The 25232-nt window shown below is 38.9% G+C and overlaps 1 protein-coding gene across 1 annotated transcript in view; it reads right to left on the minus strand.

Moving 5' to 3' along the window:
- pde4dip (phosphodiesterase 4D interacting protein) overlaps positions 1-25232 on the minus strand; it is a 422313-nt gene that overhangs the window by 368566 nt on the left and 28515 nt on the right. Inside the window, exon 2 of the mRNA XM_073063246.1 lies at positions 6999-7048. Within this exon, the coding sequence (XP_072919347.1) occupies positions 6999-7048 (50 nt within the window). The remainder of the gene's footprint in view (positions 1-6998; positions 7049-25232) is intronic.

A 25232-nucleotide genomic window follows, 5' to 3' on the forward strand; every position in this document is an offset into this window, starting at 1 on the left:
CGCCACCATTTGAGCAAAGTTTGAAATCAGTTTGGATTTAATTTTTTCTAGCATGGAAAATTTGAAATCATTAAACTGTCTATTACGGTATTTTTAGCTAGAAAATCATGATATTTTAGACATTAGGCATTAACTTGTTCATCGCCAAATGTGGTCACAATCTGCAATTGCGGAGAAATCAAAAGCTGACCATTCTTGTACCTCATCTTTAGGAAACCTTTCTTCTAAATGAAGACAAAGACTATTTATAAAAGTCAACAGCAAACTTGTATCTACTGTGATGTTTTCTTCACATTGTTGGCTTAGCAAAACTTTAACTTTGTCACTCCAGGAAACACTGTCTCCCAGATACTGCTTTCTTATCTTGTTAATTTTGCCTTACACGAAATGAATTGAATCAATCGGTGTCAGAATCTTGCACAGTGAAGCCAGTTCATCAAAAACATCACTTAAAACCTGTAAAGATACTTTGTATGTGATGTTTATCAATTTCTTGAGACAGTATTTAGCCACAGGGTCATTTGACTGATCTTCAAAGTATGTGATCAGTGCCTCATAATTTTTTATTATTGCTGTCCAAGTGCGATTTACTTGCCAAATGATGCCTCAAAAAGTCAAATTTCCAAATATCATCCCACTTCTTTCCACTAGCAAATTCTCCAGCAACTTTCACATCACGACAATACAAACAGATAATCCAGTTTCCGAATCATACATAAATATTTCTTGTAGCTGAACGTTCATAACCTCATGAGCTTTCGGTGTAGTAGTTTCTTTTTATTTTGTTAAGCCATTCAACTTTAAACAAATTTGCAGTTCTTTTGTGCTTCACCCCCTTCGCTTCTTTTGAATTCAACATAGTGAATCAATATTTTTTCAATAAAAACTTAGTAAGCTATCTACTGGATTTGAAACTGATCTTTGTAAACTTTACGATATGAACATTGTCCACCAAAGATGGCTGCTGCCGTGATGCAGCTGTACAAACCGGAACAGGAAAGGTGAGGTGATGCAAATTAGTGACGTGCATTGTGGTATTTGAAAAACCGACTAACTAGTTAACAGAAACATATAGCTAAAAGATTATTTTCAGTAAGTATAATTATTAATTACTACATTATTTTAGGTAACTAACCTTTTGTGCGCTGGGTGAAAAACGTGTGCGTACACACACACACACACACACACACACACACACACACACACACACACACACACACACACACACACACACACACACACACACACACACACACACACACACACACACACACACACAACCACCACCACCCCCCCCCCCCGCTTCCAAGTCCATAGTTCACTGAAAGTGTCTAGGCAGGTGGATAATGCAGTGGAGAAGGTATAAAGGTGGAGACAATGGAGATAGTGCACAAGAGTTTTACCACAATGCTGCCTGGATTAGAGTGTTTTAGCTACAAGGTTACACAAACTTCAGTTGTTCCAGTTTCTTCCTGTTGTTTCTTAATTCAATAAAATCTTTTTTACTTTTCATTTCACTTGTGCCCAACTTTTAAAAATAGATTTGCACACGCCGTTTTCACCTATTACTGATGTTTGTTCCTGAAATTGATAATAACAGGCAGAATTACATGTTATTACATGACTTCCAGTCAAGATAGCGCTAAGATATGGTCTTCTTCAAGATCGTGCTTAGACTTCGTTGTCTTCTAGGTTCTTTGAGATGGTTTTGGGTGGGAGCAGCATGGTGAAATTGGGGGAGGGGGTGGTTACGGACAAGGATGAGGAAGATGAGGTTTCAGGCAGTAAATTAGAGTCAGCGGCAGGAGTGGAGTCCAAATCAGACTGCTCAGCGGGTGAAGGTCTGTGGACGGATGTCAAGTTGGCGGCCCCCTCAAAATACTGGGAGACATACCATCTATGACAGTTCCACAAAATTCTCCCAATCCATTTTCAGAATAAGTGAATAAATGTTCCTGGGCTGTATATTCTATCTTCTTTGATGGGTAAGCTATGTCACCCCTGTGGCTAGAACCAGACACTTGACATACTCCAAACTCCAATTTTGGCAGAAGATCACTAGGTGGACAAAGGAAATGACTTAAGGATGTTCTCTACACCTCCCTGAAAAAGGTGTAACATCTTCACTGACTCATGTTTATCCTTGACCCATGACTATTCAAATTGGAGAAGCAGCATTTGGAGTGGTACTGTTAACCTCGAGTCCCATCACCAGAATATCTCAAAAGCCAAGTGTTTATTGAGTGTTCCACTCATTGAGCCCTTCCTGCCTCACAGGTAGTTAAAGCTTAGCATCATTTGGCAGCTCAGCAGCCAAAGAACTGGAGTGGAACAAAGTCATCCTCAAACCCGCAGGACCGCCTGAAAAAGTGACAATACATCAACATTTTACCATGTATTTAGACAAAATAACAGTAGGAGTCAGTGGGTGATGGGCAAGAGTATGTGAAAGGGTAAAAAACAGAGTAATCATGGCTGGGGGAGGGTTTGAGTGTGTGTGTAGGAAGACCTGGGTAGATGAGGAGAGGGAAAAGGAACTGAGGGAGAGCTAGTTACACTGAAATTGGATAATTCACATTTAAGCCCTTGGTTTATAGACAACCCAGGTGGAATATGAGTGCTGTTCCTCTAGTTTGTGTTTAGCGTCATAACCTGGCAGTGGACACAGAGGACTGACAGCTCAGTGGGAAATTAAAGTGGCTTGCAAACAAGTGCTCCAGATCGCCATCACCTATGATTTCCAAGTTTGCTTCTATTGCCCTTATTAAGACAGAGAAACAACATTGGCTATTTTCCAATCCTTTGGAACATCACCAGTGCTGAAGAGAATACAAATATTGCTGTCAAGGTCCCAGCAATCTCCTCTCGTTTCTCTTGATAACTTGTGATAGATCCCATGAAGCCCTGGAAAATTATCCACCTTAATGTTCTTCAAGAGATCCAAAACCACCTCCTCTTGATATCAACATGCCCTAGAATATTAGCATTGTTCTCCCTGATCCTATTATCCTCCATGCTCTCTTTTTTGGTGAATATTTATGTTAAGTACAGTTTATCCCCTGCTTTTACTATGTATAAAATGTCTTGGGATTCTCTTTAATCTTACTCAACAATATCATTTCACAGACCTGTGAAGCCTTCCTGATTCTCTTTAGTTTCTTTCCTGCTTCTTTTGCATTTCTAAAGGTTTCTGTCCTATTTCAAGTACCTTAACCTAGCATATACTTACTTTTTGTTTTTGACTAAATTTGCAACATCTCTCATTGTACATACTTCCCAAATCTTGCCACCTTTGCTTTTCTTCCTTATAGGAACATGTTAGTCCTGAAATCTGACCAACTATCTTTAAATGACTCCCACATCAGATGTTGTCTTTACCAATAACAACTGCTCCCAATCTAGTCTCCCCAGCTCCTGCTTGTAACAGTTTACATTTCACAGGCAATGTTATGTACAATATGAGATGTTAAAATTCAGATGTTGCTGGAGAGCAAAGTTGGTAGGGGAGCTGGATGAGGATATCACATCTTGTCATGATATCATCAGGATCCGGTTAGTTTAGTTTTGTTATCATGAGAACAGGAGCTCCCACCATCATTTAATATGATTTATTCTGGATTTCCATTGACATTGGGATTTAAGTACCGTACTTGCCTTGAAATAGCAAGTTTCCAATTTTCCATACTTCTCCTTTAAGTGCTGCTTGTGACAAATCCTACAATGTTGAAAAAGGGAACTTGGACCAAATACAAGCAGTCCCTCACAACTAGACTCATGAAAGCAACCATGTAAGCTGGACAAATACAAATGAGAAAAGACTCCTCAAAATATATGCTTTAAAAACTCCTCTACTCAGCATTGATGCCTGAAACCGTTTCTAGCATATCTCATGGTGTGTGAGATGATAAGAGGAAGAATTGCAGATGTATATTAAAGTCTTGAAACAACACGCTTTGGCATCACATTCACTACGAAGTAGGTTGAGAATGTTGAAAGTAACTTCAGTTCCGGCTCAACACATACAAAATGCTGGAGGAACTCAGCAGGTCAGGCTGCAGTTTTAGACATGAAAAAACAGTCAATGTATCAGGTCAAGACCTTTCATCAGAACTGGAAAGGAAGGTGGGAGATTCCAGTCTAAGAAGGTGGGGGGGGTGAGGGGAAGGCGACCAATATAGAAAGTGATAGATGAAGCCAGCTGAGTGGGGCAGGAGCCGATGAAGTAGAAAGCTGGGTGCCTCTCCTCCTTCCCTTTCTCCCACAGTCCACTCTCCTCTCCTATCAGATTCCTTCTTTTCCAGTCCTTTACTTTTTCCACCTATCACCTCTCAGCTCGTTTCATTCCCGCTCTGCCACCCACCTGGCTTCACTCATCACCTGAGTCCTGACAAAGGATCTCGGCCCGAAACATTGACTGCTCATTTCAACAGATGCTGCCCAATCTGCTGAGTTCATACTGCTTGTTTGTACGTGTTGACCTTCTAGCTTGTCCTCCTTCCCTTTCCCCAATTTCATATTCTGACATCTTCCCCTTCCTTTCCAGCTCTGATGAAGGGTTTTGACCCGAAACGTCAACTGTTTGTTAATTTCCACAGATGCTGCATGACCCGAGTTTCTCTGGCATTTTGTGCGAGTTTCTCTGGATTTCCAGCATCTGCAGTTTATTCATTTTTGGCTGTCATATCCCAGAACAGGAGTTCAAGCTACATCTCAGAAATGAAAGGGAAATGTGCCAAACTTGGTGTACTATGCAGGCTTTTTGGCAAAAGAACCAGAAATACTCATTAAAACAAACATCTACTAATGGTGCCCATGTTTAATCAAATGAGTTAATTCAAGAACTGGAGCCATAAGATAATTAAACTGTTTAGCAGTCACTTTCATTTCAACATGTTGTATGAAGATAGCCTATTATTACAATGGAACTTCACACATCACAACTGCTATAATGCGATAATGCAGAAATAGACAAAATGCCACAAGCACAAATTGTGAAAATAATTACCCCTTAAAAATCATAGTATATGGTATGCAAGTTTCAGTGCTCAAGCTGGTTAATATCAGATATTTATATTTTTAATGCATGCACTCTCCAGGGATCACCAAAATAAGCAACATAAAATATTTGATATCCCCATATGACAAATTTACCAGCTTTATTTAAATTGCAAGCATTATAATATTTTATAAACCTATTTTATTAAAATTGTATCAGATTGTGCAACTCACAGCTTTATTAAAATATTTTCCTTTCAATAATTTTCCATCTTCCTTTGTGCATGCAAATATACTAGGGCAAGCAAAGAGCATTCAATCTGCTCCATCAGGTATAACAATTGTTTAAATTCACTCTCTCTACATTTCTCCATATCTGCCATTACCCTAATTTTTTTAAGTAAATACCATTTGTAAATATTTCAAATCTACAATCACTGCCTTTTGGGACATTTTTTCTCTCAAGCCTTTGTGTGAGGACATTTATTCTGATTTACTTTTACCAAAGATTAGAATTGCTTATTTCTTTTATATTGGATCATCAGATCATGGCCCAGAGGGTGGGAACTTTAATGGCATGACATTAAAGTTCACACCCTCTAGGCCATGTCATCTTTTCACAGCTAGCATCAGGCAGGAAGTACAGAAGCCTGAAGTCCCACACTACCAGATTCAAGAACTTCCCTTCAATCATTCAGTTCTTGAACCAACTAGCAAAAATGCTAATCATTTCAGCTTGTAACACTATGACCATTTTGACTACTTTGTACGAGAGTGGACCATTTAAAAAAAGTCCTAATTGTGTTCCTTCTTGTAAAAAATAGTTCATAATTTATGCTTACTTTATCAATTTCTTGTCAGTGTTACTTGCATCATCCTAAGAGCCTGATGCTGCTGCAAGTAAGTTTGTCATTACATCTGTGTGTACATTTATTTGTGCAAGACATTTGACTCTGAATCATACTGTAGTTCATGTGGATTCATGCATTTAAACCACTTTTCAAGTGACCAACGCCCTTTATTTCCTCTTTGCCGTAGTACACTTAGTTCCCAGGTGACACAGTGAGGTAACAGGCTTTAAAAAAAATGGCTTTAATACCTCCTTCTTCCTTTTCAAATCATGCACCGACATGTTTTGTAAATTTTCAATAGCTCACCACCACTTCCCATATTTAATTAGAGACAGATAATAAATGCACAGTCTCCAGCAATACCTAAACCCCAAAAACTAGAACTTCAATTTCTCTGTGCTGTCTGAGATTCTCTGCACAAAACCGGATGCATGCTGCCAACCAGGACAAGATCAGCATAAACAATGAGGCTGAAGGGGGCAGCTCTGGCCTCTAGATTCAGTTTCTTTGGTTGAGTCTGTGAGGTGAATAGAGGGACACTGCTAAGAAACTTCCAAAGGGGCTTCACTAGGACTCTCCGCATAACTGTTGGCAGTGATCAGCAGGCAATTATAATAGGACATTGTTCCCTCCATGTCTTTGCTGTTCTTGATCTTTCCAGAGACAGAGCTGTGTGATTTGCTGCTATGCGTGCTGCATGCAGTATGCACGGCAACATATTGAAAACAAATTAACTATTGCATTTGGTTTCTTGCAATCAATTATTTTGATATTTAATATATTTGGTTTATCATCAATCTTCCCCACATGATGGTTGATCCTTGCACTGGATACCAATAGATAATAAGATGTAAGATACGGTACTTTTATTAATGGAGTATATTTTCATTTAATGGGGATCTTACTCTAGAAGACAAATTTAACTTTATATGGCTGTACTAAATAATGAGAAATAGAATTACAGATGTATACCCTGGATGGTTTTGTTCCTCATGCATCCAGTTGACGAGGTTCCAAACTCAGAACATACAATCGAATATTTAACCTCATGGACTGGTAATATTGGCTGACTTTCACTAGTGCAAATAGGTAGTTAAGAGGCAGTATCCCACTGATGAAACTTGACTTAAAACACAAGCTGTATCTACTTACTTGACACAGGACCATTGGTAGGTATGCCACTCTCTTCATTGAGGTAGTCTCTGCAATATAAAGAAAGCATTAGTAGCTTTATTGTCCATTCTTTAAGCAGGTGAACTGGGTTTTACTTAAAAACTCACAGACTAATTGGTCTATTGTAAACTCATTCATTAGCATTCCAGTAAAATAAAATTCCATGTCACTTACATTCATTCTACAGTTATCATTCTCTTCTTGCATTATATTACAAATAACATACATGTCCTAACAAAGCACTTTTATCTTTTTAGAATGTTGTTCTTGTAAGCTCTTTATTAATCCAGATGAAGGGTCTTCACCCAAAAGAGCCACTGTCCATTTCTCTCCACAGTTGCTGCCTGACCAGTTGGGTTCCTCCACCATCTTGTTTTCACCACTTTGAAACCTGTGTTTGTCAACTACTACCCATAGCTTACTGAAGTAAATACATAAAATAATGGGAACACTCAGTAGATCAAGCTGAATCTGTGATACATAAAAAAATAGGCTTTAGATTTCAGATCAAGACTATTCATCAGAATGTAACAATGAGAAAATGTTAGGTTTAAGTTGCAGATCAGGTGAGTGAAGGATAGAGAGAAGAATAGAATATCCTTGATAGGATTAGGCTGGGATTACCATGGTTATTCACTGCCTGGTTGACAGATTAATAAGAGCTGTTAGAGCGAAAACACAAGAAAAGGAACAACATAAAAGCTCTGAATTACAGATCAGAGCTTTTGCAAAGACCTAAAACCAGAAGAATGCTGGAAATGATCAAGCATTGTTTCATTAACACAGAAAATTCACTACTTTCTCTTTTGACCAATAACTGTGTGGTTTGAGCAAATACATTCAGTGGCCACTTTATTAGGTACACTACTACACCTGCTTGTAATGCAGATATCAGCCAACCATGTGGCTGCAACTCAGTGCATAAAAGCATGCAGACATGGTCAAGAGGTTCAGTTGTTGTTCAGACCAAACAACAGAATGGGGAAAAAATTGGATCCAAGTGACTCTGGCCGTGAAAGGATTGTTGGTACCAGATGGGGTGGTATGTGTATCTCAGAAACTGCTGACCTCCTGGAATTTTCACACACAGAGTCTCTAGAGTTTACAGAGAAACAAAAAACTACCAGTGAGCAGCAGGTCTATGGTGAAAACACTTGCTAATGAGAGAGGTCAAGGAGAATGGGTAATCCTGGGCTAATGAAAGAAATTTCATCTTGTGAACACACCGATGAAGATATCCAAAAACTGTTGCAAGTAATTTACCATTGCTCCATGGGCTGCTTCTGAAACTGGGGTTAGGCTTGGGAGAAAAAATGTGGGTAAAATGTTCCATCACTTCCATTTTACACTTGGATAGTCTACAGGTTTGATTAAGGTTGTAAAGATTAATATGAATGAAAGGAAATTATTACTAAGATCTTAATTTTTGAACAGTATTTAAAATATAATTGTTTCATTAAGTACGTTTCTGCCCAGTAACTGAAATTTGGGTAACAATTCCATTTTGTTGTACACAATATTACCTTAAATATTACTTCAATTGAAATCTGCTAACTCAGCTTGACCAGATATAAAATCTGAGATCTATTCTGATCCATATACATTATTATGTAATGTATATTTACAAGACAAATATGTCAATATTATAGTTTTCAAATAAATTATTACTGTGCAATTGTGTCGTGGTCATTTTCTAGTCATCTTTGCTTTCTGTGCGCTCACAAAGCAAATGCAAAATCTGATAGCAACAACGCAGTTCCAAATCTGGGTTAATGGTGTCCTGGAGGCAATTAGTTCAAAAGCCATAGGTTACTTCTCCCCCAGTTCTCTTGAAAAGGGTAAGCCTTTGGCTGCTATAGGGAGAGGGTTACCTTCTGTACTTGATAGCTGCAAACCTGCATTCAGCTGTTCAATTTTGCGCTGTGTAGACATGAATCACTTGTACAGCTGAGAGCATATGGATTAAACTCACACACATTTAAACACAGTAATGCTGCTCCAAATCATTAGAAGAATACTCTGAGGAATATGAGGAACACTAGCACCTGAGGAGAGAGTAATGGAATTAATGTACAAGCTGCACAAGTAATGTCTGGTCTGCTGAGTATTACAAATACCCTTTGTTTTCCTGATTTCAGACATCCTTTATATTTTGCTTCCATAAATGGGCACCATGGTAGCGTACTGGTTAGCATGACACTATTACAATTCAGGGAACTCTGGAGTTCCAATCTGGTGCCATTCTGTACAGAGCTGCTGTTTGTCCTCCCTGTAGAACGTGTGGGTTTTTCTCCGAGTGCTCCGCTTTCCTCCCACAGTCCAAAGACATACCATAGGTTAATTGGCCATTGTAAATTGTCCCATGATCAGGGTTAATCGGGGTGGTGGGGTTGCTGGGTCAGCATGGCTGGAAGAGCCTACTCAGAGTGATTAAGATCTAGATCAAAAACTTGTGACTCAGCAGCATCAAGAAGGTTTCATTGTATTCAAGTTAATTATTCTAACAACAAACCATCTCATGCATAGTACAATTTTGGTTAGTAACCTTCTGGTATTTAGGACATATCATGTCAAATTATAGAATTGAAGTTGGCTTTTGTGGTGCCTAGTAAACAAACAACACTCAAGAATTAAAACACACTATCCAAATATTTCAAAACTCTACTATGACAGAAACCTCAGATTATTAGAAGTATAATTCTGAGTGGGAGTTTTAAAAGGCATCCTGGACTATGGGAGAAGAATTCAGCTGCATGTCTCTTCAGAATGAAGTATCCTTACTGGGATGCTGAGCCGAAACACAGGAGCTGTGTTAAAATATTTATATAAAATCATATACAGCATTTCACATAAAAAAAGGAAAGAAAAAAACTGGAAGATTACAAGAAATATTAAAATAAAGTTTAAGAAAAGAAATTAATATTTTCAACAAGATGTATTTGAAATCTAAAGTGTGATGTTTTACACCTACGTAGAAAATGTTTAAGTTGCTGGGAGGTTTAGTAGAAATTATTCATCATGCTGTAAATTTCACTTACACAGCAGAGACCTTTTCTGGCAAGTTTAATGGTTATATTTCTCAACTTCACATCTACAAGGTGTCTTATGGCACAGATATCACGCATATCTGGCTGATATGCTTAGCTTCATTGTTTAGCTCTTTACAGATGGAGCTTTGAATTTGCACCTCCCCCTTCCCTTTCTTCCATCGTCTTCTAAACTTTCCTATTAGATTCCCCCTTCTCCAGAACTTTTATCTCTTTCAGTATTCAACTTCCCAGCTCTTTACTTCATCCACCCCCCCCGTTTCACCTATCATCTACCACCTTGTATGTCTTCCTTTCCGCCCCCCCCCACTTCTTTACACTGACCTCCCCTTTCTTTCCAGTCCTGTTGAAGAGTCTTGGCCAGAAACACTATCTGTTTACACTTTTCCATCAATCCTACTTGGCCCATCGAGTTCCTCCAGCATTTTGTTTATGTTGGAATTTGCTGTCTGATTTCCTCCACAAATAAGAGTACATAGTTAAGAAATCATACCCAAGCTTCAAATCCTAAATGCTGGAGGTGAGCAGCAGAAAATTGCAGGTTATTTTCTACCGATTCCCACAAATGGGGAAGTGACAAATGTAATCTGACTATTTAAAAGAAAAGGGGAAAACAGAGAATCATAGACCAGTTTGCTTACCATTGGTAGTCCATTATAAATATACACTAGCAGGACAAAGGTAGCCATAGCCGAAGGGTGGTAGTAGGGATGAGCTCTCACTAATAAACAAAATGCTCTTCATAGCGTGCGTCTCAAACAGCCTCTGACAACCAAGTCCAACTCCTGGCCTTCACATGTGGCATAGTTCTTATGCCCAGTGGAGCTGTTCTCACTGACAGGACAAGGGGCAAAGGCGGGCCACTGGCGCCTTAAAACCAGTTGCTCCAGGCAGATGGGCTCGTTAACCATGGATGTTAGCTCATCTAGGAGAGGGAAAACTCCGATTTCAAACCTCCGCTGCCTTGCGGCTATACCCACTCACGGGAAAGGCTTTGGGAGTAAACCCTGAGGAAAAATCAGGAATTGGAGTCTCGAAGGCAGTTGACTACTGTACCCAGCACCGGCATGGCAACTCCCACGATGCTGCTGGCACCAAACTGTATCGACTTTCATTGTTCCTTTGGACCTGTCATCAACATTGTGGGGGGTGGGGGGTCCCACTGCATGGGCGACAGACAAATCTCCATATCAACTCTGCCCTGGCTTGCACCCTGGAGAGGCCACTCCCCAGTGACTACCAGAGGCGCAGTACCCATAGTTGACCACGACTGATGGAGGCCACACACACATACAGCAGGACACTTGAAAGCATTAATGGGATTGGATAAATCCAGGGTGGGTGGAAGAAAGAAAAATTATATTTTACAAAATTATTGGAAGATGCAATAGTTGAATTGACAAGGGAGAACCAGTGAATGTGATTTTTTCTGAAAGTAAACATTCAGGTTCAGAAAGCAGTTAAGAAAGGTCTTGGCCTTCATTGCAAGAGGATTGAATACAGGAGCAAAAATGTCTTATTGCAGCTGTGCATGGCATTGATGAGACCCTAAATAGAATTATATATGCTGCTTGGTCTTGTTATCAGAGGAAAGCTGTTGAACAGCAATTTATTAGGCTGATACCTGGGAACATAAGGAACTACATACAAGGAAAGATGATTTCAATTTGGCCTATACTCAGTGGAGTTTAGACAGATTAAAGGGGCTGTCACTGAATTCTACTAAGTTCTAACAGAACAAGAAAGAACAGATGAAGGGAGAATGTTCCAGATGGCTAGGCATTCAGAACCAGGAGTCATAGCCTCTAGGTATGGAGTATGCTATTTAGAAGCAAAATCATGAGACATTTCTTCATTCTAAAGCTGGCGAACTGGTGGAATTCTCTTCTGCAGAAAGCAGTAAAAGCTGTCATTAAATATACTCATAAAGGGAGGTAGGTTTAAAATAAATCAAAGGATATTGTTACGTGGATATCTTGTGACTGTCACATGACCAGGATGTAATTGAGACTCTGCTGGGCATGATGTAATGGTCATGTGATGGTTTTTTCAACAGGGTATAAAAGGAGAACCCCTCCCTGTGACGCAGGTCAGTTCGTGGCTTAAGTCGTCAGTGACTCTGTTCTGCTGCGTATTTGATTTTATGACACAGTTTCGTTTTAAAAGTGGAGTTTTAATTTCTACTGTAAGAATTGTTGTGCTGGCAGTTTTGAAAGTCGCTGCCAGTTAAAGTCCAGTCGGAGAGTGAAGATTTATTGAAGTTCCGGAAGCCGAAGAATCGAGGAAAGTTGGTGTTGTCGGCGGTTCGAACAGGTTCGACCTTATTTGATCCTCTTTCGGAAGGAATTAGTAACCTGCAATCCAAGATAGCTCCTGCCAAAAGAGCAGAAAAAGCTGGATGCAGGGTTTTGCCAAGGAAAGGTCAGTGCCTTTAAGCCGTTTTATTTCCTTCATCATAAATCCTTCGGGCAAGGCATACTTCGGCTAGGATCAGCAGTAACGTCACAAAAGAGAATTTATTACTTCACAGAAAGTCTCTCCAAACTGACTGTAAATCATTTTGGACTTTTTGCAATACTACTTTAAAGAACTGAGTTTGCATTTCTTGCTTTAAGAACTGTTTAAGCTGCCATATAGCAGCCAACTTCCGGTTAAGTTAGTCGTTTGTTCACTTTTGGTTTTTTTTTAGCAGTGTTTAATAAATGTTTTATTTGTTATAAAAAACCTGTCTCAATTATATATTCATTGTTGCTGGATTGTAACAATCGGGAGCTCATGGGATTAGTACCATTTTTGAGTTTAAAATGCTTGTTTAATTATTGATCGGTTTTTGAGAAAAGGGAAATACCTGATTCTTTTGTTTGATTGGCTTGTGAGAGGTATTCAGCAACAATGAATATTGATGACTTCCTGGCATCGCCAGATCCGGAGTTATTAGCGAAGGCGAAAAAAAGTGAAGTATTTGAGATTGCTAGCAGGTTGGAACTTAAAGGTATTTTGAAAAATACAACAAAGCTTGTAATTCAGAGAAAAATCGCGGAACACTATATAGAGTCGGGTGTTTTTGATGTATCGATTTTAGATCAGTTTCCTGTGAGTAAAGCAGCGGTTCAGTTATACTTGGAACAAGTAGCGTTAGAAAAGCTTAGAATAGAAGCTGAATTAAAACAGAAGCAATTGGAAGCTAACTTGGAACTAAGTCAATTAGAAGCTGAAAATAAACAGAAACAATTGGAAGCTGACTTGGAACTAAGTTGGTTAGAAGCTGAAAATAAAAAAAGGGAATTTGAACTTGTGATGGCAGAATTAAAGTCTGAGAAACAGTCTTCTGGTTCTAGAAAAATGTTTGTTGTTAGTCAGGAAATTAAATTGGTCCCTTCATTTAATGAAACAGAAGTAGAGAAATATTGTCAACATTTTGAAACTGGTGCTCTGATTTCAGAGTGTCCGAAAGAGAAATGGTCAGTGTTGTTACAGAGTGCAATTAAAGGCAAAGCACAACAAGTTTATACAGCCTTAACTGCTGAGCAAGCATTTGATTATGATACTGTGAAACTGCACCTATTAAAGGCATATGAGTTAGTTCCAGAAGCATATAAAGAAAGATTCAGAAATTTGAAGAAATCTGTGGAAAAAACTTATGTGGAATTTACCTTCGATAAAGCTGTGTGTTTTGAGAAATGGGTTTCCTCTAAATATGTAAATGGGGACTATAATAAATTGAAAGAGCTGATTTTAATGGAGGAATTTAAAAGGAGCATCCCTAATGAAGTAAAGACATTCATTTTTAAATGAGAGAGACTACTACATTGCAGTACTCTGCTAAATTAGCTAATGAGTATGCTTTAATCAAGAATAAATTTCCTCAGGGCAGAACTTTTAAAAGGAAAAATAACAGAGAATCAAGGTAAACCAGAAATTAAAACAGAAGCTAGTGAGAAAGGTAAGGAGGAAGGAAAACCTGTGAAGGAAAGACAGTTTGGTCCCATTTGTAATTACTGTAAGAAACCTGGTCACGTAATAGCTAACTGTTTCCGATTGAAGAGGAAGGAGAAGGAAGCAGTCTCAGATGCTTGTGTGCAACATACTGAAACACCTGTAATTCTAGGGTTTGATAAACACTGACCAAATTAGGAAGGGATATGATCATTTTATAACTGAAGGATTTGTATCCTTGAAAGAAGGATCTATTCCAGTGCCAATAAAAATCCTTAGGGATACTGGAGCTTCTCAATCACTGATGTTAAATAGTGTGTTGAAGTTTAGTGATGAGTCTGACACTGGTGAGGTAAACTATATACAAGGTGTTGGGAGTGCCCTTATGCCTGTACATTTGCATAAAGTGAATTTAAGGTCAGGGTTAGTTACAGGATTACAACCTAGCTTACCTGTGAAGGATTTTTTTTATTGTTAGGTAATGACGTGGCAGGTGGACATGTTTTTCCCGAGGTGCATTTGACAATAAAGTCAGAGGAACCACGGATGGATTCTAACACAGATTCCTCCTGTGTTGTAACTCGAGCTATGGCTAAGAAGCTTGATGTGCAGAATGAGGTTGTTACCCATGACTGTTCAACTCAGGATTCAAGTTTTGAGGATGTGTCAGAAACTTTCTTACCTTCATTGTTTAAACAAGATTCTTGGAGTAAGTCTGACCATGGAGATTTGTCTCTGTCTTGGAAGGAGATGATAGCAGAGCAGAGTAGAGACCTTGAGATTATTAAATTAAAAGAACAAGCTCTACTGGATAGTGAAATTGATAAGGTGCCAGTAGGATACTATTTTGAGAAAGGAGTGTTGATGAGGAAGTGGAGACCGTCTACAATTCCTGCAAATGATGAATGGAATATTGTTCACCAGGTAGTTGTTCCTAAAGTTTTATCGAAATGAGGTTTTAACTTTAGCCCATAGTGTGCCCTTGGGTGGACATCAAGGGGTAAGGAAAACTGTGGACAAGATTTTAAAACATTTTTACTGGCCTGGTTTGAGAAAAGATGTGGTGACGTTTTGCAGAACGTGCCATACTTGCCAAATTGTGGGTAAACCTAATCAAGTTACTCCAGTGGCCCCACTGCAACCTAATCCAGCATTTGGTGAACTGTTTTCTAAAGTTATTATAGATTGTGTAGGTCCATTACCAAAAACAAAAACTGATTATCAGTACTTGCTGACTATCATGTGCACTGCGTCTAGGTTTCCAGAGGCAGTACCACTTAGGAATATAACAACTAAAACAGTAACAAAGGCTCTTATAAAATTCTTTACTTATTTTGGGTTACCCAAGGAAACACAATCTGATCAAGGCAGTAATTTTATGTTTGGATTGTTTCAACAGATAGTTTATAAATTGGGAGCTAAGCAAATCACTTCGTCTGCATACCATCCAGAATCGCAAGGTGCCTTGGAGAAGTTTCATTCTGCCCTCAAGACTATGATTAGGATGTACTGTGTGGAAAATGAAAGGGTATACACTTACTTCTATTTGCAGTAAGGGAGTCGGTACAAGAATCATTAGGTTTCAGTCCATTTGAACTTGTATTTGGGCAGAGAGTTAGAGGACCTTTGGCCTTATTAAAAGAACAATGGATTAATAAAGAGGTACACACTAATTTGCTGGACTATGTTTTAAAATTTAAGGACAGATTACATAAAGCTTGTAGTTTAGCCAGGGAAAATTTAAAATCGGCTCAGGAGAAAATGAAAACTTGGTACGATAAAGAAGCTAGGAGAAGGATGTTTAAGCCTGAAGATAAAGTGCTGGTTCTTTTCCCAGTGCAAACGAATCATTTACAAGCTAAATTTCATGGTCCTTATGAAATTGTATCTAAAATTAATGATGTGGATTACGTGATAAAAACTCCAGATCGTAGAAGGCCAATTCAACTTTGCCATATAAATATGATAAAACCATATTATGAGAAACAGTCTGCTACTGTGACTGTTGTGGTCAATAATAATGAATCTGATCTCACTAGGAACATAATAGGTGATTCATCTGAAGCTCATTCTAAACCCAACATTGCTTCTGTCAGATTATCAAACTCAACCATTCTGGAAAATATTGATGAGAAATTAGGTCATTTACAGCCAGAGCAGAAGCAACAGATGAAGCAATTAATTTTTAAATATACAGATTTATTTCCAGACATTCCTAGAAGAACTACAGTAGCTTCACATGATGTAGATGTTGAAGATGCCTATATTGACGATGTAGTTACAGGAAATGATACTTGGGAAGCACACAATACTGCAGTGGATAAACTATTTGAAAGGCTTTCAAAAGCTAACTTAACTATTAATTTAGCTAAAAGTGAATTTGGTCATGCCACTGTGACTTACCTTAGTTATATTGTAGGTCCGGGCTTGGTTAAAGAAAATGGTTAAGGAAATACATCAAACTCCAATTTAACAATGTAAGTTTAATGTTACAGGAGTACAATATTTTGATAACTCATATTAAAGGCAAAGATAATGTGACTGCTGATGGTCTATCTCGATGTCGAATGTACAATGTAATTTTTTTATGGAGTGATATTTTAACATTTGTAACACTCCTGTGTAATAATTTGTAAGGTACTGTATGATAATACTATGTATACTGTGTATGTTATAAATTTTATACATTTGTATTTTTTCTTTTGTAAATAGTTAACTGTTAAAATTTTGTTCATGACAGACGAAAATTTTTTTTTGGAGGAAGGCGTTATGTACCTGTGGGTATTTTGTGACTGTCACATGACCAGGATGTAATTGAGACTCTGCTGGGCATGATGTAATGGTCATGTGATGGTTTTTTCAACAGGGTATAAAAGGAGAACCCCTCCCTGTGACGCAGGTCAGTTCATGGTTTAAGTCGTCAGTGACTCTGTTCTGCTGTGTATTTGATTTTATGACACAGTTTCGTTTTAAAAGTGGAGTTTTAATTTCTACTGTAAGAATTGTTGTGCTGACAGTTTTGTAAGTCACTGCCAGTTAAAGTCCAGTCGGAGAGTGAAGATTTATTGAAGTTCCGGAAGCCGAAGAATCGAGGAAAGTTGGTGTTGTCGGCGGTGAAACAGGTTCGACCTTATTTGATCCTCTTTCGGAAGGAATTAGTAACCTGCAATCCAAGATAGCTCCTGCCAAAAGAGCAGAAAAAGATGGATGCAGGGTTTTGCCAAGGAAAGGTCAGTGCCTTTAAGCCGTGTTATTTCCTTCATCGTAAATCCTTCGGGCAAGTCATATTTCGGCTGGGATCAGCAGTAACGTCACGATAGAGAATTTGTTACTTCAAGGAAAGTCTCTCCTAACTGACTGTAAATCATTTTGGACTTTTTGCAATACTACTTTAAAGAACTGAGTTTGCATTTCTTGCTTTAAGAACTGTTCGAGCTGCCGTATAGCAGCCGACTTCCGGTTAAGTTAGTCGTTTGTTTACTTTTGGGTTTTTTTTAAGCAGTGTTTAATAAATGTTTTATTTGTTATAAAAAACCTGTCTCAATTATATATTCATTGTTGCCATATCGTAACAATATGCAAAATAAGTGAAAACAGGACTAGAATGAATATTCTGCCATGATAAATGGATGAAGTAGACAGGCCCAAATGGCTAACTCCTGCTCCTATTTTCAATTATTTTTGCTTCTATCATTTATCTTACTTAAAACAGGGGTCCTAACCTTCTTTATGCCATGAAGCAATACCATTAAGCAAGAGGTCAGTGGACCCCAGGTTGGGAACACTTGATATAGAGAATCTGATGGATAAAGGGAGGAGTTAATGTTTGAAAGAATGGCAGGTGAACTGCAGGTTTGAACAGAGCTATCTTCTGCAAGGGATTCTTGTATACTTTAATAGATTTATAGAATACTGCAGCACTGAAACAGGCCCTCTGACCCAATCTGCCCATGCCAACCAAGTTGCATACCTGAGCTAGTCCAACGTTCCTGGTTTGACCCATGTCCTTCTAAACATTCCTCATCCATGCAACTGTCTAAATGTCTTTTAAATGTTGTAATTATGCCCATCGCTACCATCTCTTCTGGCAGCACATTTCATATGCTCAAGTCCCCTTTTAGTCTTTCTCCTTTCATCCTTAACCTATGTCATCTAGCTTTATACTCGCTTACCTCAGGAAAAAAGACTGATCATCCACTTACCCATGCCCCTCATGATTTTGTATACCTTTATAAGGTCACCCTTCATCTTCCTATGCTCCAGACGAAAAAATTATTCCACCCTATCGAGTCTCTCCTTGTAATTCAAGGACTCCAATCCTGGTACTATGCTTTACTGCACTCTTTGCACTTCAGTGACATCAATCATAACAAACTAGCTAGGTGACCATAACTGCACACAATATGCCAAGTCTCATCGGTGTCCTATGTGGCTATAACATGATATCCAAGCTCTTCAAACACAATGTCTTCACTGATGAAGGCAACTGTGGAAAGGCCTCTACATCACCGTGTCTACCTGTGTTATCATATTCAATGAACTATGTACTTGCACCCTTTGGTCTCCCTTTTCTACAATAATCTCCAGGGCTCTGTCATTTACTCTGTATATCTTGCCCTGGTTTAACTTCCCAAAATGCAAGCTGGTTGCTAACAATAACCAATATTGATTAATAAAGTCCCTTCCACAATCCTGCTAAGTATTCCTACCAGGCTTTCCCTAGAGCACGCAGATTCACTCTTAAATGGCAATATAAGCAATCTATGCTTCAAAGAAAGGAAGTTGTCTCAGGTTTGTTTTAAAACTTACTTGTCACCACTGTTATGTTTTGTAACTCAAAGACATAAAACTAATCGAAAGAAAAACACAAAGCCAGGAATACCTCGTGTATGCTTTGTTTATGCCTTAGTGAGGCACGCACTTATGTCATAGTGGCATAATGACATATGCCATTCACGCACAACCTGTAATGAATTATGTAAACAAAGAATGTTTAATCAAACAATATATTTACAATGTTACTCAAATATTACTGAAACATTAAATATTCAATATGCATCATCAAGACCAACCCTAATCCTGACACAAAAAGATTTCATTGGATGGATATATTCTAGAAGAAATTAGCAAACCATAACCTGGAGACGGGTGGACTTTGACAATGGGGTATGATGGGTATTGATACTTGGGCCCAGCTATTTAAGAACTATACTTACTGTAGCTAAGTTGACCAAAAAGCTACATTTGCCATTTTACTGATGATACAATACTAGGTGAGATTATGGGCAGTGACTAGGATGTAAAAGGGCTTCAATGACCTACAAACTAGCTAAATGAGTGGACAAGAAGATTTCAAGTAGAAAAATAGAAAACTGTGGGGTTACCCACTTACATACACAAGAGAAAAGCAGAGTATTACCGTATTTAAACAGCAGCAGACTGAGTACATTGATGTTCAAATAGACCTGGATACCCTTGTACTTGAGCCACTGAAAGCCAATATGCAGGTGCTGCAAGCAAGTAGAAAGGCATATACTGTGTGGAAATTTGACTACAAAATTCAAGCAAATTTTAAAAAATTATATAGGGCCTTGGTGAGATTGCACTTAATGTATTGTGTACAGTTTATATCTCCTTACCTAAAAACAGAGAAGTATTTGCCATTGACATAGTGCAGTGAAGTTTCACTGAAAAGATTCCTGGAGTGGCCTTACGAAGAAATAATTAGCATATTAGGCATGTATTCTCTCATTTTCTTCAGAAGAATGAGAAATTATCTCATTGAAAATAATATTTTAGAAGATTCTATGTTGGATATGGGGAGAATATTTCCCTAGCTGTTGGATCAATAACCAGGGATAAACCATTTAGGACTGACTGGAAAAGAAGCTTCTTCACTCATTTGGTGGTCAATCTTGGAATTCTCTGCCCTAGAGGGCTCTGGAATGATTAGTCTTCGAGTTCCTTCAGAACGGAGGTCAATAGATTTTTGGATATTAACAGAATCAAATGATATGAGGAAAAATAACATTGAAGTAAGACAAATTAGTCATTTTCTTTATGAACGGCAGAGAAGGCTCAGAGGGCTGAATGGCTTACACCTGCTCCCAGTTCTTTTTAAACTCCGATTCTTTTTATTCTCATTTTAGTTAAGTTAAAAATTGCCCCCAAAGTCAAATCACCTAACTCAGCATGGGCCAGAAGTGAACATAGGCTTTCTTCCTCTTGGTCATTACAATTAAATTACTGCATTGTTCTGCTACCCATCGGGGAAATCAAGAATAAAGCATTTAAGGAATCAGCCTGAAAGCTGCAGTGTATGTGGTATATTATGCAGAGCAAAGTACTACTGGAAAGACGTAAAAGTTTGCAGTTTAAACTTTGTGCCCAGAAGAGATTAGTAAACCATTTGGGATTTGATCTTATGGTTTAAAACAACATCAGAATGCTGCTTTCAATTAATTACAACTAGAAGCAGCAAATGAAAAAGTCTTAAATCCCGCAGATTGTTTAGTAGCGGAATCATGGCTACAAATAAAGCCTGACTCAAACCTGATGTTAATTAAGGAGGAGTGAACTGGAGCAGTTCATGATGGGTGAATGGCTGAGTGAGTGAAATGGTCATGCAATGAGGTAACTGGTGCAGAGTAACATTTTTTAAATTTCTCATAGGAAGCAAGTGACCCCTGCAAAGCTACATTTAATGCCAAACCCCTACCCTAAGCAGATGGTGGTCCTTCTTACAGCATGGGCTTGTACAGCACAGAAACAAGCCCTTGGACCATCAAACACCTACCAATATTAAATCCTTTCTTCTGCCTGTCTAGTTACTCATTAAAATTCAGAGTATACCAATATGCCAGTACATTCCATATTGCAACCACCCTATTGATGAAAAACTTCTTTTTTCAGATCCCTTCTGAACCTCTTACTGCTTGCACTAAACTTGTGCCTCTAGCTGTTATATGGAAAAGTTTTCAACTACCTACCTTATATAACCCCCTAATTTTGTATTTTGGGATGTTTGTGGTCTTTTGCTGCTGTAGTCCATAAGCTTCAAGGTTCAACATGTCATGCCTTCAGAGATGCTCTTCTACACACCTCTTTTGTAATGCATGTTTATTTGAGTTACTGTCACATTCCTGGCAACTTGAACCAGTCTGGCCATTCTCCTCTGACCACTTGCATTAACAAGGTGTTTTAACCCACAGAACTGCCACTCACTGGATGTTTTATTTTGTTTTTCGCACCATTCTCTGTAAACTCTAGAAAATGTTGTGTGTGGAAGTCCCAGGAGATCAGTAGTTTCTAAGATACTCAAACCACCCTGTCTAGCACCAACAATCATTCCCATTCTCATGTCTGATCTGAACATCAACTGAACCTCTGGACCATGTCTGCATGCATTTCTGCACTGAGTTGCTGCCACATGATTGGCTGATAAGATATCAGCATTAAAGAGCAGGTGTACAGGTGTACCTAATAAAGTGGCCACTGAGTGTATGACTAGATCTCTTTCTGTATGTTGATAGCTGCTGATTATTTCCAATTGAGCATAGACATTGGAGAAGTCCAATCTTGTGAATATCTTTGATTCTGTTGATTCTCTTCAAAATTCTTCAGTGGATAGAAGATATCAGCATGACTTGACTTAGTAATTGCATAGAATCTCAATAGAATTGGCCAACATAAACACTACTGGCATGCAACATTCTATCGAAATGATTTTTTTAAAAGCACGTTACTTTCTTCCAGATGTCAAATTGAAGCATGGCAAAAGCCTTTCAGAGTATGTGTTCTCTCTCAACAAAGCATTAGTGCCACCACTGTGGCCAAGCTTCCTCTTACAGGATCTCTCCACTTTGTGGAACTGACACAATTGCTACCATGGCAGGAGATGGGGAACCATAAAGCCACAAGCCCAATTATGGACATCTGCATAAGTTGAACAACAGGCAAGGGCCAGGTTTATCCAAAATCTCTTTCTCCTACTCTTTACACTTGGCTGGTCTCACAGTGAACTTCAATGACTCAAGAACGCTTCTATACATCCTGATTTATCTACTCATCCATTATTCTTCCAAGAACAGCCCTGACTTATTAAGATTATGCTTGAATTTTCTTACAGCAGATGAAATCTGCAGGGTAGCCTCATAACTCCTTCAACCCGGGGAAAAGGGACATTGCCAGATCCAAAGTTTAATGACAGTGAAGAGTATAGAGGGCGTTTGAGTTTAAAAGCTCTGTAAGAGAAAGAGACCCCGAGGCTTTAAAGGCAAAGGAGAAGACATGGCTCCGTTAGCATGTGCCTGGACACTCGCTTTCACTCCTTATCTTTTATTCTCCGAAGGACTGAAGCATCAGCTCATTCTAGTGCTCTTCCTCCTTCCCTTTCTCCTATGGTCCACTATCCTCTCCTGTCAAGATTCCTTCTTCTTTAACCCTTGAGCTCTTCCACCCATCACCTCCCAATTGCTTACTTCATCGCCCTCCCCCACTGACCCATCTTTCTATTCACCCAATCTCACTTATCACCTACCAGCTTGTACTCATTCCACTCCCCACCTTCTTATTCTGGATTCTTCCCAATTCCTTTCTGGTCTTGATGAAGGATATTGCCCCAAAACATTAACTGCTTTTTCCTTTCTTAATTGCTGGTTTGTTGATAGATACTGAAACATGTTCCACCCAAAATTCGTTAAGTTCAATGGAAGGATGAGTAAATCTCCTTGGCCAGCACCCTCAGGACTGAGGAATGGCAGCTGTCCACTTCGGGCAGGTCACATTGAACAGATTCTTGACACCAGAGTCCCAAACCAGACCCTCTCCTCTGAGCTGTCAGGTTCCAGGTGGAAGGTGGAAAAGATTCAAGGATACATTCAATGCTCCCTCAGAGAAATTCACAATTGTCATTGGTTCCCATGGCTGGTCATGGTATAGACGCATTCTCAGGTTGGTATTGAGAATTTCAAGTCCATATATCAGGAATATACTGAGGCCTGCATAAGTGGCCAAAGAAGAGCACAACAGCTTTCACAAAGACCACCTGATCCATCTGTTCAGGTAACTCCTACCCCATCTGTAGAAGAGTCTATGGTTCTCACAATGATGTCATTAGCTGGGCCAGAACCCGCACACAATAGTGAAACAAATTATCTTTGATCCTGTGGGACTGCCAAGTTGTTACTGAAAAGTGCAATGTAAATATTCACTGACTTAGGTGACAAATGGGAAACCAATACATTTTTTGCAAGTTATCCCACACTTGGGACTGCACTCGTGGCATAACTTTGTACATGTTATCTTCTCAATTCCATGACTATGTTTCTAAGCCATTACAGTTGTACTCCATGACATTGAAAATAACTCCCTCAGGATAATTTTTAAATCTGCACCCCCACTTCTCAATGTGATCTGCCATGGCTTCCAGTAATCTCACAAGACTTTTCATGACCCACTTCAAGCACTAAGCACCTCCTTTAATAGATACTGGAATGGCTTGAATCAGTTCTTCAAATGATGCCACATATTCACACAGCTATTACCCCTAAACATACACCAGACCTCCAACAATGTGGTTGTCATTCACTAGATCCTAAAGACCTCGTAATGAGGTTAGAGGAAGAACTATGCATGCATCATTCAACAGATCAAATGGGCAAGGTTTATTCATCCATTACAATCAGGCACAAACTTCCTAGCATCTTGGACGTTTCCCTTTACCATAACAGTGGTTGAAGAACAAAAGGGAGCAATTGCAAGGTGTTTCTCAGTGTGTAACTTTGGTGGCATAAGCAGCGTCATACAATCTTCAGGGTCCAAATATTTCACCGAACATAATACAGAATAGAAAATCAGCTTTATTATCACTAACGCCACATGTTGAGTGCGAGGCTGTTGTGACATCACACAGAAGTTATGTTAGAGAGATATGAAGATTAACAATAATCCTAAGTACTGCATTTGGCTGCAATAATACAAGGGAATTATTTTAAATTCTAAAAGACAAGTTACACATATTTAGTTCCACCACTTCAATCAAACCCATATGAGAAAGAGCACAACAATATTTTTCCAAAAACAGCCAGTCAGATGGGTCTATTATGCTGAATATGTAGAGGATTAAATGTTGAAGCACGTTGCCAAACTCAGTCAACACAAGTTCAATTTTACAAAAAATAATCACTGTTTTCCAAGGACAGCAATGACTAATACAAAAGGTGGTGGAAAGTAAGTATAGGAGGGTTGTGAGAGGTAGGTTAAAAGTGCTGGGTGCACGGAAATCGCTGCTGGGGTGGTGGTAGAGGCATATACATTAGTCATTTAAGATACTCTTAGATAGACCCATGGATAAAAGAGAAATGAAGGAAGGCTTAGGAGTAGGTTAAAAGGTTGGCACAACACTATGGTCCAAAAGGCACACACTGTATTATGTTCTATTCCCTATTTAGACCGTTCCCTTCCTAAAGCGTGAACCTGACATCAGAGTTGGTGAAATAAATTGGACACTTAACACCTATCTCCCAACCACTATCTAGCAAGTTGGCTAACTGTGAATCTGGAAGCTGAGAAACATCGAGCTTTTGAAACAGTGGAGAACTACTTATCCTAGCCTCACTCGCTATCCCAAAATAAATATTTTCCAGCAAGTCATTGGATGGGGACTTAGAACATAGATTCCACCCTCAATATTTCAGTAGTCTCTAGATACAAATGTAGAACCTTACTACATCACAACTCAGATTTAGTTAACTCAAGTACAAACCAAGAATCACTCACCTATGGGCATATGTAACTTCTGTAGAAAGAATATCCAAACCAGAATCAGGTGTATTATCCTTTGCATATGTCAGTGAAATGCATTGTTCTGCTGCAGCAGTACAGTACAGGATATAAAAATTATCTTGCTACAATAAATAAAAAGTGCAAGAGATGAATAACAAGGTAGTTTTCGTGGCCCATTCAGGAATCTGTTGGCAGAGAAGTAGTTCTTCATAAAACATTGAATGTGGGTTTTCAGGTTCCTGTACTTCCTTCCCCATGGTAGTAACATGATGAGAGTATGTCCTGGATAGTGAGAGCCTTTAACGATGGATGGTGCCTTCTTGTAAGTGTCTTCAAAAGGTGGGGAAGACTGTGCTGAGTCTACAATCCTCTGCAGTCTTTTGCGATGCTGTGCATGGGAGACTCCATACTAGGCTGTGATATAACCAAAGTGCTCTCCACTGTA

This window comes from Hemitrygon akajei, chromosome 12 (assembly GCF_048418815.1).
Source record: "Hemitrygon akajei chromosome 12, sHemAka1.3, whole genome shotgun sequence".
In the NCBI taxonomy this organism is placed as follows: Eukaryota; Metazoa; Chordata; class Chondrichthyes; order Myliobatiformes; family Dasyatidae; genus Hemitrygon; species Hemitrygon akajei.